Source organism: Haplochromis burtoni, unplaced genomic scaffold (genome assembly GCF_018398535.1).
Source record: "Haplochromis burtoni strain Fernald_Lab_line unplaced genomic scaffold, NCSU_Asbu1 Contig_1210, whole genome shotgun sequence".
Classification (NCBI taxonomy): Eukaryota; Metazoa; Chordata; class Actinopteri; order Cichliformes; family Cichlidae; genus Haplochromis; species Haplochromis burtoni.
The window spans coordinates 17,275-32,312 of NW_024583571.1; the positions used below are offsets into that span (position 1 = coordinate 17,275).

At 43.2% G+C, this 15,038-nt stretch overlaps 2 protein-coding genes across 3 annotated transcripts; one reads left to right on the forward strand and one right to left on the reverse strand.

Annotated features, from left to right (window-relative positions):
- The first annotated feature begins 3,507 nt into the window (after positions 1-3,507).
- LOC102292589 lies at positions 3,508-10,703 on the forward strand. Of its 2 annotated transcripts, none has more exons than XM_005951927.3 (15): positions 3,508-3,924; positions 4,386-4,883; positions 4,962-5,024; positions 5,112-5,615; positions 6,177-6,254; positions 6,399-6,553; positions 7,881-7,920; positions 7,996-8,193; positions 8,418-8,596; positions 8,681-8,860; positions 8,971-9,084; positions 9,164-9,247; positions 9,470-9,650; positions 9,736-9,894; positions 9,973-10,703. In XM_005951927.3, exons 1-15 carry the CDS (start codon positions 3,804-3,806, stop codon positions 10,137-10,139), a joined length of 2,721 nt encoding a protein of 906 aa, XP_005951989.1. In that variant the 5' UTR covers positions 3,508-3,803; the 3' UTR covers positions 10,140-10,703. The 2 variants fall into 2 exon arrangements, with proteins under 2 accessions (XP_005951989.1, XP_005951988.1); XM_005951926.3 differs by having other exon boundaries at positions 3,509-3,924; positions 5,112-5,675.
- Positions 10,704-11,695: 992 nt separating this feature from the next.
- On the reverse strand, positions 11,696-13,643 carry LOC102293677 (multifunctional protein ADE2). Its single transcript, XM_005951929.3, has 7 exons — positions 13,506-13,643; positions 13,242-13,421; positions 13,018-13,131; positions 12,855-12,938; positions 12,452-12,632; positions 12,208-12,366; positions 11,696-12,129 (listed from the first exon to the last, which is right to left on the reverse strand). Exons 1-7 carry the CDS (start codon positions 13,620-13,622, stop codon positions 11,963-11,965), a joined length of 1,002 nt encoding a protein of 333 aa, XP_005951991.2. The 5' UTR covers positions 13,623-13,643; the 3' UTR covers positions 11,696-11,962.
- Positions 13,644-15,038: the final 1,395 nt, after the last annotated feature.

A 15,038-nucleotide genomic window follows, 5' to 3' on the forward strand; every position in this document is an offset into this window, starting at 1 on the left:
AGTTTTCTGTTCGTTTATTCAGCTGTGTGAAAACCCCGGAGGAACCTCCCGAGGGATTAATAAAGTTTTATTTAATCTAATAACTTTAATCTCAGCCAAACCGATTTACTCACGAACAAATAAAACACTGAAAAAGGCCAAACAATAACATGTTTAAGTTATTTAAGTAACTTTAGCGAAAGACCGCGGGAGTTTGCTGCTCTCACCGGAGCTCAGATATTTGAAGTTTGCACAGCTACATTCTCGCCTGAAAATACGCTAAAAGTTTATTTTGCGACCCAGAAAGAGAAATAAGAGTAATATTAAAACTAAGTAGCTGTAGTAATAGTAGCCATTGTTGGAAACTGGAATTGGCTGGGCCAATCTGGGATATGGTTTTTCAATTTTGTTGTCCAGGTGGGCAGAAACGGCCCTAACCAATCTGGCGCCCTAGGCAAGATTTTAGGTGGCGCCCCCCTACATCAGCAGTGTAGTGTAATGTTGTAACAAATAATATTTCTATTAAATAAGCTTTACTTTGCATTTTAATTAACGTGGGATTATGTTTTGTATTTAGAAATAATAGTACAAACTTTTTTTTTTTTCAACATTTGTGGCACTGGCGTGGCGCCCCCTGATGGACGGCGCCCTTAGCATTTGCCTATACGGCCTATGCCACGGGCCGGCCCTGCAGGTGGGAAATCGGGGGAAATCGGGAGATATGGGGAGAATGGTGGCTCCTGGAGAGGCACTGAAATTCGGGATTCCCACAGAAAAATCGGGAGTGTTGGCATGTATGGCCTAGCATAGCCTGTAACGTTATTATGACGGACACATTTTATGAGTGAACTTGACTTTAAGTGACTTACAGGTTTCTTTGAAAAATACTTTCTTATATCCAGGTTCTTCCTTTTTGCTGCCGTCCTCCTCGCAGCGGAGGGTTGCCGCTGCTAAAACTAAACAGAGCTCCCTGAAAGGCACAGCCAATCACATTTGCCGTATTTGTCACATGACGTAGGACTCCAGTAGAGGACGTAATTTAACTCTTTCTGCACCGCTGGGTGAATGAGACGCTGACAGATCGGGGTTTTTTTTCTTTCTATCGGGTTAGTTTTTCTTTACTCGAAGACATCAAATTATTGGTGGGGACATGTCCCTTCCGTCCATGCCAAATCTACGCCTTTGTTCAGCAGGAAATACTTCAACCAACAGATTTTCCTCATCATCATTTCCCCATAACCCTGTAATGACTCTTGAGTACTTTTGAGATTTAATTTACAACAAAATAACACAATAAAAAACAATAAAACTGTCAATCGTGCATAGAAATTACTTTCCTGCACCGGATTGTATTTTCACATGAACCTCTATGAGGTCAGATGTAGAAGGGTTTAGGGCTACAGTGCAAGTGTAAGATTGTTTGTTTCTGGGCAGGATTAAAGACAGAGAACAGAATCAGCATGAAAACAGCTGCAAAATGTCATATTGGTGGGTTTTGTGTGGGTGTTTTGTTTTACTTAACTTTGCTAATTAATAATCTAATTATTGGACTTGGACATGAGGTCAAGGACACTCTAAACCCAGGCACAATGTACATTTCAAATTCCTTTAATTTTAAATATGTTTATATTGTCTATTCTGTAAAATAGTCAGATGTCTTATTAATGTACAGAATTCACCTGCTTGCTGCTACTACTGCACATTCACCCAATGTGTATATACTAATATATATATATATATATATATAATGTTCTTCCTCTACCCCCCCCCCCCCCCCCATTTTTGCACATGTCGAGGAGCGTGTCAGGTTACATTTCCCTGTGTGTTATACTTGTATAACTATGCATGTGACAAATAAAGAACCTTGAACCTTGAAGTTCTTTCTCTACTGGTGACCTGCTTTATTGTAGAGCTGTTTGCAGTAAAAGGTGAGCAGCTGCTAGTTATTTTGTTAATCCCTTGGATAACAGAGACAAAAAGGATACAGAAAATAGTGGAAGATGGATGCAGATTGTTTTGTCTCTGTGAGGACAAATTTGAGAATCCCAGAGTTACTAAAACTGATTTAGAGCCACTTCAGTTTTCACAACAGTCAAAAACGTTTTCATCATTTCTCTGCAAAAGCTGCATTTAACCAAATCAAAAACAAAACCCACAATTTCATTGTGTGTAAAGAAAAACAAAACATTAGAATGTAGAACAATGAGAGCGACATGTTTAAGATGCAAGATCCAGCTCTTTCACTGCTTTTAAGGAGAGGTTTACACTTTTTACTGAATTTATATTGATTTCTGCGTGTGTTGTTGCTGACTGTGTCTAACTGTGAGATACTTGCTGCAGGTCTCCCTTGAAAAATGTTTTTAATCTCAGTGGGATCTTCCTGGTTAAATATAGATTAAATAAATAATAAAGGGACAGATGATTGAAGCCTGTAAGTATTTCTGTGCGTTTCTTTAAGGCACACAGAGCTTTTGGATCACAGCAGAAAAAGTGGAATCAAAACACGTAAACAGTTTGTTCACGGTGGCTCACAGCACAGACACGTGGACATGAAGTCATCGAGTCAGCTTTCTTTTCTGACTCGATGCAATAAAACATTTAAATACTCGTATTCATGAATCTCGTGATAATTTGGGGGTTTTCATGATTTCTTTGAACTTTTGCTTTTCCAGGGTGTAATTATTGCACTTCATACGTCTTCAATAAAGTATTTTCCACAGCAAACTGTGAATTGCTTGGAAATGGCAGTGTAGCCTTTCCACTTATTATGAGCCTCTACGATCTTCTTTCTGATTTCCTTTGTCTTTGGCGAGTAACAGTCGTCCCTGTCATGTGTTCGAGTGCCCTGTTCCTTGGAGTCTTTTTTATGCTGATTGGATGTTGTTAGGAAGCCAACTGACTTAAATTGAGGTGTGTTTTTAAAGGTGATTCATTACTGTAGGTGTGTTTTGAAAGCAAACATTCACATGGGGCTTTTTACTACATTTGGTACAAAGCAAGCCTACAAATGTATTTTATATTACAAAATGTACCAGAAGCTACTAAATAGCACCAGTGACTCTGATTATATCAAGTTTCATCAATACTGCATAAAATTGGGAAGAAGTTTAGGAAATTGTTCCATATTTCCTCGGGGGCTAATAATTTTGGCTTCAACAGGATATTATGTGTCTGACAACTCTTTTAAAAAATAACAGTGTAAATTGTCATGTATTAGTGGGAAATGTGTTTTTGCATGAATGATTTTCTTTTCTTCTCTGCATGAAACAGTAAAGTCGCCTTGAGGCAAATCAAAACTGGTTTAACGAGGGCCAAATGGAGCAGAAACAAAATTCACCCGAAAACAAAAAAGCAGAATTGCTTCCCTGCTGTGAGGCTGCCATTTATGGAGAGTCTTCTTGCTGCAGTTTCAGCCATTACCAAGCTGCTTCTCAGATTACACTTAGTCCCGCCCCCTCAGCACACAGCTTAAGCCACTGGTGAGGCAGCTTTTCAGCATGAAGGCGTTGCTTTCAGGCTTAACTGCCTGGTTTCCTAGGGAACCGTGCAGCAGACAGGCTGGGCGGAAAAGCGTTTCCGGGTCGGTTCAAACTTGGAGAGAGGAGCAGAGAGACAAAGAGGAGGTGATAGTGAGGTGGGGGAGGGAGAAGGCTCCGTGGAGAGGCAGTGGGGGGAGGCTGAGGTGCTGGCTCTACTCTCAGTGTGGGACCAGGGTGGACATCAGCACGTGGTAGAGAACAGAAGCACATTTGAGGGGATTTCAGAGCGTCTGAGGAGGCTCAGTGTTGTGCGCAGCTGGAAGGAGTCTCAGCTAATTCAGAAGCATGAGACTTCAGAGCAAGAGGCCTGATGCAGGCACGTCAGTGAACTACAGCCCAGGAGTGGAAGAAAGGCCACGGGAGGAAGGTGTGGATAGTCAAAGAAGAATCTACCCAGTCCAGCAAGGTAACTGTGTTCAACACCAACTGTACTAATGACGATAACAACATGACTTTGTTCACTTGGGGAAAAAACAAAAACTAGCATCAAAGGATAAAGCTTGCTTGTGCTACAAACTCAGACAATTACATTAACCTCCTAAGTCCTGAACTCTTCCATGGCATGCGTTTTTAATTTCTCTTTGATGTTTGGGCTGATTGGGACCTGTTGAGTGTAAAAACAAAGAATTATCAGAATTATTTTTTTCACCTGATTTTTGTTTCTAAGAAAAATGAGATCCACATATGAGGAGAAGAGTAGCAGTATAATGTCCTCGGAGGTGGATATCAGGCCCTTGTAGAGCAAAATGGAGTTTTGGTCTAAATGTGATGTCCATATATGTGGATCCTAGGAGGTTAAAGTTTCTTTTATTTAAAAAAAAAAATCACCATTTAGCCAAAAATGACAATGTCTTCATGTTTGCACAGGAATAAAGATTCAATTTCATTCAGCTGTTTCTGACTCTACGAATGTGGCTGAAGAGGGAATCCGCAACTGGACAGATGATGAAGTAAAAGCGCTGCTGTGCGTCTGGGCCGACCGCAACATTCTGGAACGATTGAAAAGCACGCTGCGCAACAAATCCATATTCCAAGAGATGGCTCGGCAGATGCAAAGACAATATGGGGTGATACGCGACTGGAGACAATGCCGTACAAAATACAAGAATTTGAAATATGACTATAAGATTGCTAAAAGTGCACACGCTGCAGGAGGCAGCAGTGCAGGAAGCCTGGGGAAGTACATGAAGTTTTTTGATGAAGTGGAAGCTATTTTACTGGACAAAGGACTGGAAAATGGGAGCATGGAGATGCAGAAGAGACTGTATGATGGTGAACTGAAAGCAGGGAGGCTACAAACGCCAGCAGGCCACACAGGGCAGATAACAGGCTCTGAGAGTGAGGTGGTCATCGACATGGATGATGGTAAGCATCACGTTTGCAAGCAGTTGTTTTAGATTCAAGACTCCATAAAAATAATTTTCTTATTTTTCCTTATTTAAGATGACAACAGTGATGATTGCAACATGGACGGAGAAATGGAAATAAAGAGAGAGAGAAGTACAGGTATGCCAACAAAGAAAAGAATCTGCCACCTGTGGAGTTCAGCTGCATATGTAAGCTTTTCCTTCCATATCTGTTCTTTTATTCCAGATGCCCATCGAGCACACACAGACTTCTGCTCTGACCAAGTGGTCACGGTGTCGGACGCTGGTCGCAACTGGAGCGACCAAGAGGTGCAGGCCCTGATCCAAGTCTGGTCCGATGAGCGCATATGCAGGAAGCTGGAGAGCTCAACCAGAAAGAGGGACATCTTTGTCCAGATCTCACGCAGGTTACTGCAGCAAGGCATCGATCGTGACTGGAAACAGTGCCACACTAAGTACAGGAACCTCAAGTATCTCTACAGGTCCCTTCAAAGGGGCAAGACTGATGAAGCTGACCCGAGATGCCTCATGAGGTTCTACGAAGAAGTGGACTCCATTATGAATCGCGTGACTAACGACTACACAGAAGAAGATTCGGACAGACTTACAATATCTGACAACTGTGATGAGAAAAATAACGTGGACGGCAATTTGGCAAACACGAGGAGAGCTGCGGAGGACAAAACCTGCACCTCTGATTCTGACTTAACCATCGAGGCATCAAACACGTGTGAGTCAGAGCGGCATAAAATCAAGGAGCATCGTTTGGATCAAGAACACATGTTGATGAGTGAGCTGATCATTTAATCATCAGTATGAATTAGATGAAAAGGTTACGCAATGCATTCAGTGGTCAGTTACCACGAGTAAGATAACCAAGCAGGAACACCACAGACAGCCAAAAACAAAGGTTTTGGCTGTTTTTGTCCCTTAAAATATTTCTCAAAATCTTATATCAACACAACACATTAGTTAGTATTTCAACTAAAACCATAAAATCTGCAGAGAAATTGTGGTTCAGTAAACTGACCCTTTAACACTGAATAGACTTGAAGGTAGAGGGAAATAAATATTATTTTCAAACTACAAACTTTCCGGTTAGTAAACAACTTGGTCCAACTTGAGCTGCAGCCACCCAGGAAGTGGTTTTAAGATGTGTTTTATTTAAAATGAGTCTCGAGGTGGTCGTAAGCCAGTTTTACTTTGTTTAATACCAAGACAATTCTTAGCTTTTGCAGCAAAGAAGCATGTCTATATCTGTTTTTTAACTGCCTTAAATATATTTTTGCAGGTGCTTCTGAGAGTGAGGTCGACAAAGAGAATACTACTGCATCAAACAGAAGACTGAAGAGGAAAGCTGTGGATGAAGGTCTGAAATGTGTCTCCTTCTGAAATAATTAAATATGGATAAGAACATGGCTGTGAGCTAAAACAACGCACAACTCATGAAACCCTGTTAGGAGCTGACATGTTACACTAGTCGTACGTTAACCTTTGTCCTTCTTATTTCCAGACCCTGAACTGCACACATCACTGAAAAAGCTGAACCCTCTCGGCCCTGTTGCTGCTGACAGACTGCACACCCAGTGTAAAGAAGAGCAGGACCACATCCCCATATTAAAGATCAACTCAGTCTGTTCAGTGGCCCCCCCTGCTCCATCGCCACAGGTAACATACACTGATCTCACGTGACCATTACAAAACTGACGTATTCTCCGACATAATAAACGCTGGTGTGGGTTCTTTTAAAACTACCCCAACTACTTGATTAATCGAGTGACAGATTATTATATAATTATTTTTCAAATAAAAATGTCCCACATTAAAATTACATTTGTAAACTTTAACATGTTTAGGTTTCAGATTGTTTCAGATTGCAAAAACAAAGATGAATTGATTCATGCAAATATTGTAAAGCCTAAAGCTGCAGCTCTATGATGTATGTTGGGCTGACGTTTGTTAATCAAACCTGAGGAAAAGTTCTGTCTTCAGTGTTATTCACTCATCCATGTTAGAAAATTCCAGAGTTGGTTTTGTTCACCTGGTCACAGGATTTTAAATGGGAGAAATGTTTCACTGCTTATCCAGGTGACTCCTTCAGTATCAGCTGACCACAACCTTAACAGTGCAGTACTTAAGCAGAACAGCTGCATAACAACTGAAACCAGCACCACTGACTAACAATGAGCCACCAATTCAGTTTCAGGATCGTCAGTATGCAAACTGGTACCACGAGTACCAATCGCATCACTGTGAGATGATGAGCAATCGTTCAGAGGTGTCATCGCCTTTTCACGTAACGGCTCCCCACTCAAACCATGATGTGCACACCGTCACTGTGCGAGTTGCCACTGGTCTGTAGGTGTAAACAGACCACCGCGTCTCAGCCTGATGAGCTAGCTCTTCTGCGCTGTGCAATCTGCTAACCTGTGGTTGTCTGGTTAACTTTCTGAATTCAATGTAATTGGAAAATAAAGAAAATACATTAAACTGCAAGCTAGTTGAAGGAAACCAGGGTTTTGGTTCATGAAGACATTTCACCTCTCATGCATGATGGATCGTTGACCTGCCCGGTTTCTATGCAGGTCGTTAAGGGTCCCATCAGTTGAGCTGACGTGTGACTGAATGCATGGGTTATGTGGGTCACATGACCTGTGGTGTGATTCCTATGTGGGACAGCTTCATGAACCAAAAACAAAGTCTAGCTGCCGTCAATTTAATAACTTCAAACTAGCCTGGTCTCAACACCTGTATCTTATGTTTCATCAGAAATAAGAACGTGGCAATCATGTGACATCCTTACAGACAAGCTGCATGATAACATGTCGCTAACAACAGTGACACTTGAAAAGGCGATTTGTGTTTCCACTATTTTCTTCTTTAAAAAGAAACAAGTGCTGCCTGCTGGAAATATATTCCGGCTTTTATGAGCGTAGACTAAAATGAAGCAATTCTTCTGTAAGTTCACTGGCGTGTTGTGTGATTTGTCTTTCAGGCCTGCTCAGGATCCACGAGCGCCATGGCCTCCACCCCAGGTACTGCACGAGCCTTAATCCGCACTTTAGCGCTTCAGTTAGATGTGCATGGTTTAATTCTTTCCTTGTTTTCAGAGTTGAAAATCGGCCAGAAGCTCAATGAGGGCAAGACTAAACAGATTTTCGAGCTCGTGGACCAGCCGGGACTGGTTCTAGTCCAGTCTAAAGACCAGATCACAGCTGGGAACGCCGTGAGCAAAGATCAGATGGAGGGCAAAGCTGCCGTTGCCAACAAAACCACGAGCTGCGTGTTCCAGCTGCTGCAGGAGTCTGGTGAGGTTTTTATTTCTGCACAAGGTTTTGGAAACAACAGATTGCATCAAAGGTTGATTCAGTGACAGGAAACAAACAGCCTAAATCTCGTGCATGAACAGAAATGATAATCATGCAGTAATACTTCATGTATACAAATTCAATAAAATGTAGTTTTTAATCTCAGATGTTGTCATTTGTCCGTGAGTTTGAGGTTGCTCTGATATCCACCCTTCTCTCCTCAGGCATTAAGACGGCCTTTGTTAAGCAGCACTCGGACACGGCGTTCATCGCTGCGCGCTGCGAGATGATACCCGTTGAGTGGGTGTGTCGCAGGGTGGCGACTGGATCTTTCCTCAAGAGGAATCCAGGAGTCAAAGAGGGCTACCGCTTTTCTCCTCTAAAGATGGAGATGTTCTTTAAAGTGAGTCTTGCTGCGTGCGGTGATTCTCTCCGTGTGTTTTCAGTCTGAATGTTGCCGCAAACTCATCACTGATTGTGTTTTTAGGATGATGCCAACAATGATCCTCAGTGGTCAGAGGAGCAGCTGCTGGAGGCCAAACTGTGTCTGGCTGGACTCACTATTGGTCAGTGTGAGGTGGACATAATGAGCCGCAGCACTGTGGCCATTTTTGAGATAGTGGAGAAGGCCTGGGCCACTCAGAACTGCTCCCTGGTGGACATGAAGGTAGGCTGTGCAGCAGCGCCCCCTGCTGGTTAAAGTCACATCTTGGTGCGATCTCTTCTCTCCTGTAGCTGCAGCAGAACTACAACTAAGGACTTTTTCTTTGCTTATAGATCGAATTTGGCGTCAGTGTGAAAAGGCGAGAGATTGTGCTCGCTGACGTGATTGACAACGATTCGTGGAGGCTTTGGCCAGCTGGAGATCGGAGCCAGCAAACAGACAAACAGGTGATGGACTGACTTTGATTTATTTTCATGCTGATATGAAAAAGAAACAAGCCTCAAACTTTTCTTTTCCCCTTTGTAGGTGTACAGAGAGCTGAAGGAAGTGACCCCAAAGGCAATGCAGATGGTGAAGAGGAGTTTTGAGTGGGTCTCTGAAAGGGTCAAGGTACAGCAAACAGATGCCTCTAATCTATTCTTGATCTTGTAGGAGTGTTTAGCTCTTTCTTTGCTTTGAACATCCAAACCAACAAACACTGTTTAACATCACAAAAGCCTGCAGCTGCTTTTGATGTAATTCAGGAAAAAACCAGCACAGCTGTACGATTTTTCTTTTGAGCAGGTAAAACTGACATAAAGTGATGATTCAATGGTTTCTGTGTGTCTACAGTTGCTGCTGGAGCCCCAGGCAAGCAGCAGGGTGGTGCTTTTAATGGGCTCCACCTCAGACGTGGCCCATTGTGAAAAGATAAGAAAGGCGTGCGCCTCCTACGGGATCCCCTGTGTCCTCAGAGTCACCTCGGCACACAAGGGTCCAGATGAGACGCTCCGCATTAAAGCTGAATATGAAGGTGAGCTTTAATATTGACGTAACTGCGTCTTTATACTGATGTGGGATTCTTTCTAATCGGATCGTTTCTTTATGCTGTGCTGCAGGTGATGGCATACCCACTGTGTTCGTGGCTGTGGCTGGGAGGAGTAACGGCCTCGGCCCAGTGATGTCTGGTAACACGGCTTACCCTGTGATCAGCTGCCCTCCTCTCACTCCAGACTGGGGACCACAAGATGTCTGGTCATCCCTCCGCATGCCAAGTGGTGAGCAGAGCTCTTTACTGTAGCGTGCAGCGTTAATCGTTCGTGCTGTTTTTGGATTTATTTATTTTTGTCCTGCAGGTCTTGGCTGCTCCACCGTGTTGTCTCCTGAAGCTTGTGCTCAGTTTGCAGCGCAGATCTTGGGGTTGAGGGACCACCTGGTGTGGTGCAAACTGAGGGCCTCCATGCTCAACACCTGGGTGTCTCTCAAGCTGGCTGACAAGAAGTTACAGGCCTGCAGCCTCTGAAGAGCCCAGCGTGCATCACGCTCAACAAAAGAGCTTTGGTCCATTTAGCACCCTTGAAGCGAACTGCAGGACTGAAAACGACACAATTCATTTATTGAGGCCAAGTTTATAACATGGAACAGTTTCTAACAGATTTGTTATAGTTTCTCATTTTAATGGGATTTTATAGAACTTTTTAATTTGTTTATTTATTTTTGCATGCATATTGTTGCTGCCTGTGTTTAATGGTGTCATTTTTGTAACTAGCTGCTGCCTATCGTCAGGTCTCCCTAAAAAAAGGTTTTTGTTTCAGTGGGATCTACCTGGCTGAAAAAAAAGTTCAATTACAAACATTGTTTACTATGAAAACCCAGTAACTGTAGATGTTTGTCACACATATGATTGAAGCCTGTATGTATTTGTATGCTTTTTTTTAAGACACACCGAGCTTTTGGATCACAGCAGAAGAAGTGGAATCAAAACATGTAAACAGTTTGTTCACGGTGGCTCACAGACACGTGGACAGGAAGTTGTGTCATGGAGCTTTCTTTTCTGACTCGATGCAATAAAACTTTTAAATACTCATATTCATGAATCTCGTGATAATTTGGGGGATTCCGTGATTTCTTGAATCTCACTCAGTGCACGTACTCATGTGTCTTTAAAATCAAATCAGTCTTTTATGTGTGATAAATATTATAAATGTGTTTAACACTGTGTATCTAAACTAATTCAGCACCACAGAGCTAATTACAGAAACGTTACTACTTCAAACAAACTCCCTGATTGTCCCCCACTCTGCTCCATCTGGGCGTTTGTGTGCGAGTCATGCTGTGTTTGCCACATACACAGCATCTTTATCTTTAAGTGATTATATGACAGACCGGGTGGCCGAGAGGCTTTGTGTGGTGAGGAGACAATAGCTCTGAAAAATTGTTTGTTGCTTAATTTGTTTATGCTGCTCTAAGAATAAAGTAACGCGTCTTTGACGAAGTCGTTCTAACTACTATGATTGATGCTTTGACAAAAGCTAATTTACTTTTTTGCTTTACTTGGGAATGAAAATTCATTTTTTGAGCTACAAAGTCCCAGAAATGTTATTACACCAAATAAATAATGCATCTTAAACTATAGTGGGCAGAAAGGCTGGATTAAAAGCTGCTTGGCAAGATCGGCTTACTTCTCACCCTGTTTGTGTGCTTCATGGTGTTGTGATGTGAAGCTGTGCAGACGAGTTTTTTGTTTTCTGTTCTCATGCTGACCTCCCACAAGCAGCCCAGTATGAGCAGGGGCCTCTTTCCCCCTCCTCTAGTTGCCCATTGAGCTGTGCATATCTTCCAGTTACTACCTGTCTCCCATGTGGTGTCTGTGCTGTGTATGTGTGGTCGGGGTTTGCAAACTTGCATGTGACAAATGAAGGTTTCATTGAAAGTTTTAGGTCTAATCTTAAAGGTTGAGACAGTGTCTGTCTCCTGAATCCCAGCTGGTTCCACAGAAGACGGAACTGGAAGTACTGTGTTGTGACAATAAAGCACTATGAGATCTTTTAGCAGGTATTCATCCATCTGACCTGCAGCCATACTGGCTTTATTTAAGGAACACTGATTATTTACATTTTTACAAAAATGACACCATTAAAACACAGGCAGCAACAAGACACATGCACCAAAATAAATAAACAAATTCCATTAAAATGAGTAACTATAACAAATCTGTTAGAAACAGTTCCATGTTATAAACTTGGCCTCAATAAATGAATTGTGTCGTTTTCAGCCCTGCAGTTCGCTTCAAGGGTGCTAAATGCACCAAAGCTCTTTTGTTGAGCGTGATGCACGCTGGGCTCTTCAGAGGCTGCAGGCCTGTAACTTCTTGTCAGCCAGCTTGAGAGACACCCAGGTGTTGAGCATGGAGGCCCTCAGTTTGCACCACACCAGGTGGTCCCTCAACCCCAAGATCTGCGCTGCAAACTGAGCACAAGCTTCAGGAGACAACACGGTGGAGCAGCCAAGACCTGCAGGACAAAAATAAATAAATCCAAAAACAGCACGAACGATTAACGCTGCACGCTACAGTAAAGAGCTCTGCTCACCACTTGGCATGCGGAGGGATGACCAGACATCTTGTGGTCCCCAGTCTGGAGTGAGAGGAGGGCAGCTGATCACAGGGTAAGCCGTGTTACCAGACATCACTGGGCCGAGGCCGTTACTCCTCCCAGCCACAGCCACGAACACAGTGGGTATGCCATCACCTGCAGCACAGCATAAAGAAACGATCCGATTAGAAAGAATCCCACATCAGTATAAAGACGCAGTTACGTCAATATTAAAGCTCACCTTCATATTCAGCTTTAATGCGGAGCGTCTCATCTGGACCCTTGTGTGCCGAGGTGACTCTGAGGACACAGGGGATCCCGTAGGAGGCGCACGCCTTTCTTATCTTTTCACAATGGGCCACGTCTGAGGTGGAGCCCATTAAAAGCACCACCCTGCTGCTTGCCTGGGGCTCCAGCAGCAACTGTAGACACACAGAAACCATTGAATCATCACTTTATGTCAGTTTTACCTGCTCAAAAGAAAAATCGTACAGCTGTGCTGGTTTTTTCCTGAATTACATCAAAAGCAGCTGCAGGCTTTTGTGATGTTAAACAGTGTTTGTTGGTTTGGATGTTCAAAGCAAAGAAAGAGCTAAACACTCCTACAAGATCAAGAATAGATTAGAGGCATCTGTTTGCTGTACCTTGACCCTTTCAGAGACCCACTCAAAACTCCTCTTCACCATCTGCATTGCCTTTGGGGTCACTTCCTTCAGCTCTCTGTACACCTACAAAGGGGAAAAGAAAAGTTTGAGGCTTGTTTCTTTTTCATATCAGCATGAAAAGAAATCAAAGTCAGTCCATCACCTGTTTGTCTGTTTGCTGGCTCCGATCTCCAGCTGGCCAAAGCCTCCACGAATCGTTGTCAATCACGTCAGCGAGCACAATCTCTCGCCTTGTCACACTGACGCCAAATTCGATCTATAAGCAAAGAAAAAGTCCTTAGTTGTAGTTCTGCTGCACCTACAGGAGAGAAGAGATCGCACCAAGATGTGACTTTAACCAGCAGGGGGCGCTGCTGCACAGCCTACCTTCATGTCCACCAGGGAGCAGTTCTGAGTGGCCCAGGCCTTCTCCACTATCTCAAAAATGGCCACAGTGCTGCGGCTCATTATGTCCACCTCACACTGACCAATAGTGAGCCCAGCCAGACACAGTTTGGCCTCCAGCAGCTGCTCCTCTGACCACTGAGGATCATTGTTGGCATCATCCTAAAAACACAATCAGTGATGAGTTTGCGGCAACACTCAGACTGAAAACACACGGAGAGAATCACCGCACGCAGCAAGACTCACTTTAAAGAACATCTCCATCTTTAGAGGAGAAAAGCGGTAGCCCTCTTTGACTCCTGGATTCCTCTTGAGGAAAGATCCAGTCGCCACCCTGCGACACACCCACTCAACGGGTATCATCTCGCAGAAGGTGTGCAGGCAGCCGAGGAGGGGAAATGGGCGTGTCTTACCTGTGCCGGGAGCCAATCGCGGTCCTCAGCTCATCTAACCAGCCAATCACAGCCGGGCATTGATTTCCACGTGAGGAGAAGACGCTCAAACATCAAGAGAAGACGTTTAATTAGGTACAAATAAAAAATAAAAACCTTTGGAGCTTTTTTCGCAAAAGTTAATCGTTTTACTCTTTGATAAGAAGTGATGGCCAAATGAAGCTTTCTGAAGCTTGTGCTGAAAAACGGTTCATTACTTCAAGCTCTTCAACACAGTCCTGTCTGGTGACACCTGGTGGCCAAAAATATGAAGAGCAGCTTGAGTCTACAAATGAACGTGTACTGCTTCATCATGACTACACACTCTACAGAGTGATTCACTTCCCTATAATCCACAGAATCAGATACTGAAGCAGTTACGTTCTAAAGGAAGCTTCAGTCGTCACTGATCATGTGATGTTTTTTGACACACACGTCGGAGCGTCAGCTTCAAGCTGGCCATCACTAATAAGAAGCTTGTCTTATCAAAAGCTCCAACAGGTCAAAACAGTGTGTTTTTGATCGAATCGATTAGTTTGAGTTTGAACACCGACTCGTGATCTAGAGCTGGTGTCACCCAGAGTTTTGTTTTTAGAGATGTGTAACAGAACCAGGCACAATGGATCCTCTTACATCAGGTCTTAGCTGAAAGAAAAAAGGACAAATAGGAGCAAAGAGGCAACAAGGCTAAATGAATACAGGAAGCATAGATAATAACTGGAGTTAACATTCTAGACAGCAGCTACTGATGTTGTTGAATGTGATGTGTTGTTTTTACTTGTATTGGTCTGTAATGCAGTAATAAAACGCTAAACTCAGTGATCACACTGCAATAATGTTTCCCATTACAAACCACCAAACATGCCTTTGTCTCCTGTGCAGCGTGAGCTACAATCACCTGATTTCAGTTCATGCAGAGGAAGAAGGTGGAATCATCTTACAACCTTTGAGGAGTGAAGATATGGACATTTCTTTGTTTTTAATTATTGGATTATTTTAAGCAGTATCACTGTGGTTGTGACTGTGTGGAACTTTTAACCTCCTAGGACCTGGCGTCCACATATGTGGACATCACATTTTGGGTTATTTAGACCAAAAAGAGAGATACGAGCGAGCAAGCATCTCACTGATCACTGCTGCCGTATTGTAGATCAGCTTGTTAGTGTCGGTAATCGTGGTTGTAGGTATTGTCCGTAGTGCTGCATTAACATCATCTAGCAGACCTTCTGAGGGTACTTCACGTAATCTTGGTAACCGGCTACGGGGGATCCAGGTTTCAAGCTTGGCCATGATCCTATTTTTCAGGTCAGTTCCTCTCGCACTCAACGATCCTTCTCCTATCGCACTT

What these genes read in the sequence shown, in the direction of transcription:
- LOC102292589 (XM_005951926.3), top strand. Translation starts at nt 3,804, where the DNA reads ATGAGACTTCAGAGCAAGAGGCCTGATGCAGGCACGTCAGTGAACTAC. An exon ending in CCAGCTGCTGCAGGAGTCTG is followed by an intron (nt 8,194 to 8,417) that starts GTGAGGTTTTTA and finishes TTCTCTCCTCAG; the next exon opens with GCATTAAGACGGCCTTTGTT. An exon ending in CATTAAAGCTGAATATGAAG is followed by an intron (nt 9,651 to 9,735) that starts GTGAGCTTTAAT and finishes GCTGTGCTGCAG; the next exon opens with GTGATGGCATACCCACTGTG.
- LOC102293677 (XM_005951929.3), bottom strand. Translation starts at nt 13,622, where the DNA reads ATGATACCCGTTGAGTGGGTGTGTCGCAGGGTGGCGACTGGATCTTTC. An exon ending in GCTCCCTGGTGGACATGAAG is followed by an intron (nt 13,132 to 13,241) that starts GTAGGCTGTGCA and finishes CTTTGCTTATAG; the next exon opens with ATCGAATTTGGCGTCAGTGT. An exon ending in GCCAGCAAACAGACAAACAG is followed by an intron (nt 12,939 to 13,017) that starts GTGATGGACTGA and finishes TCCCCTTTGTAG; the next exon opens with GTGTACAGAGAGCTGAAGGA.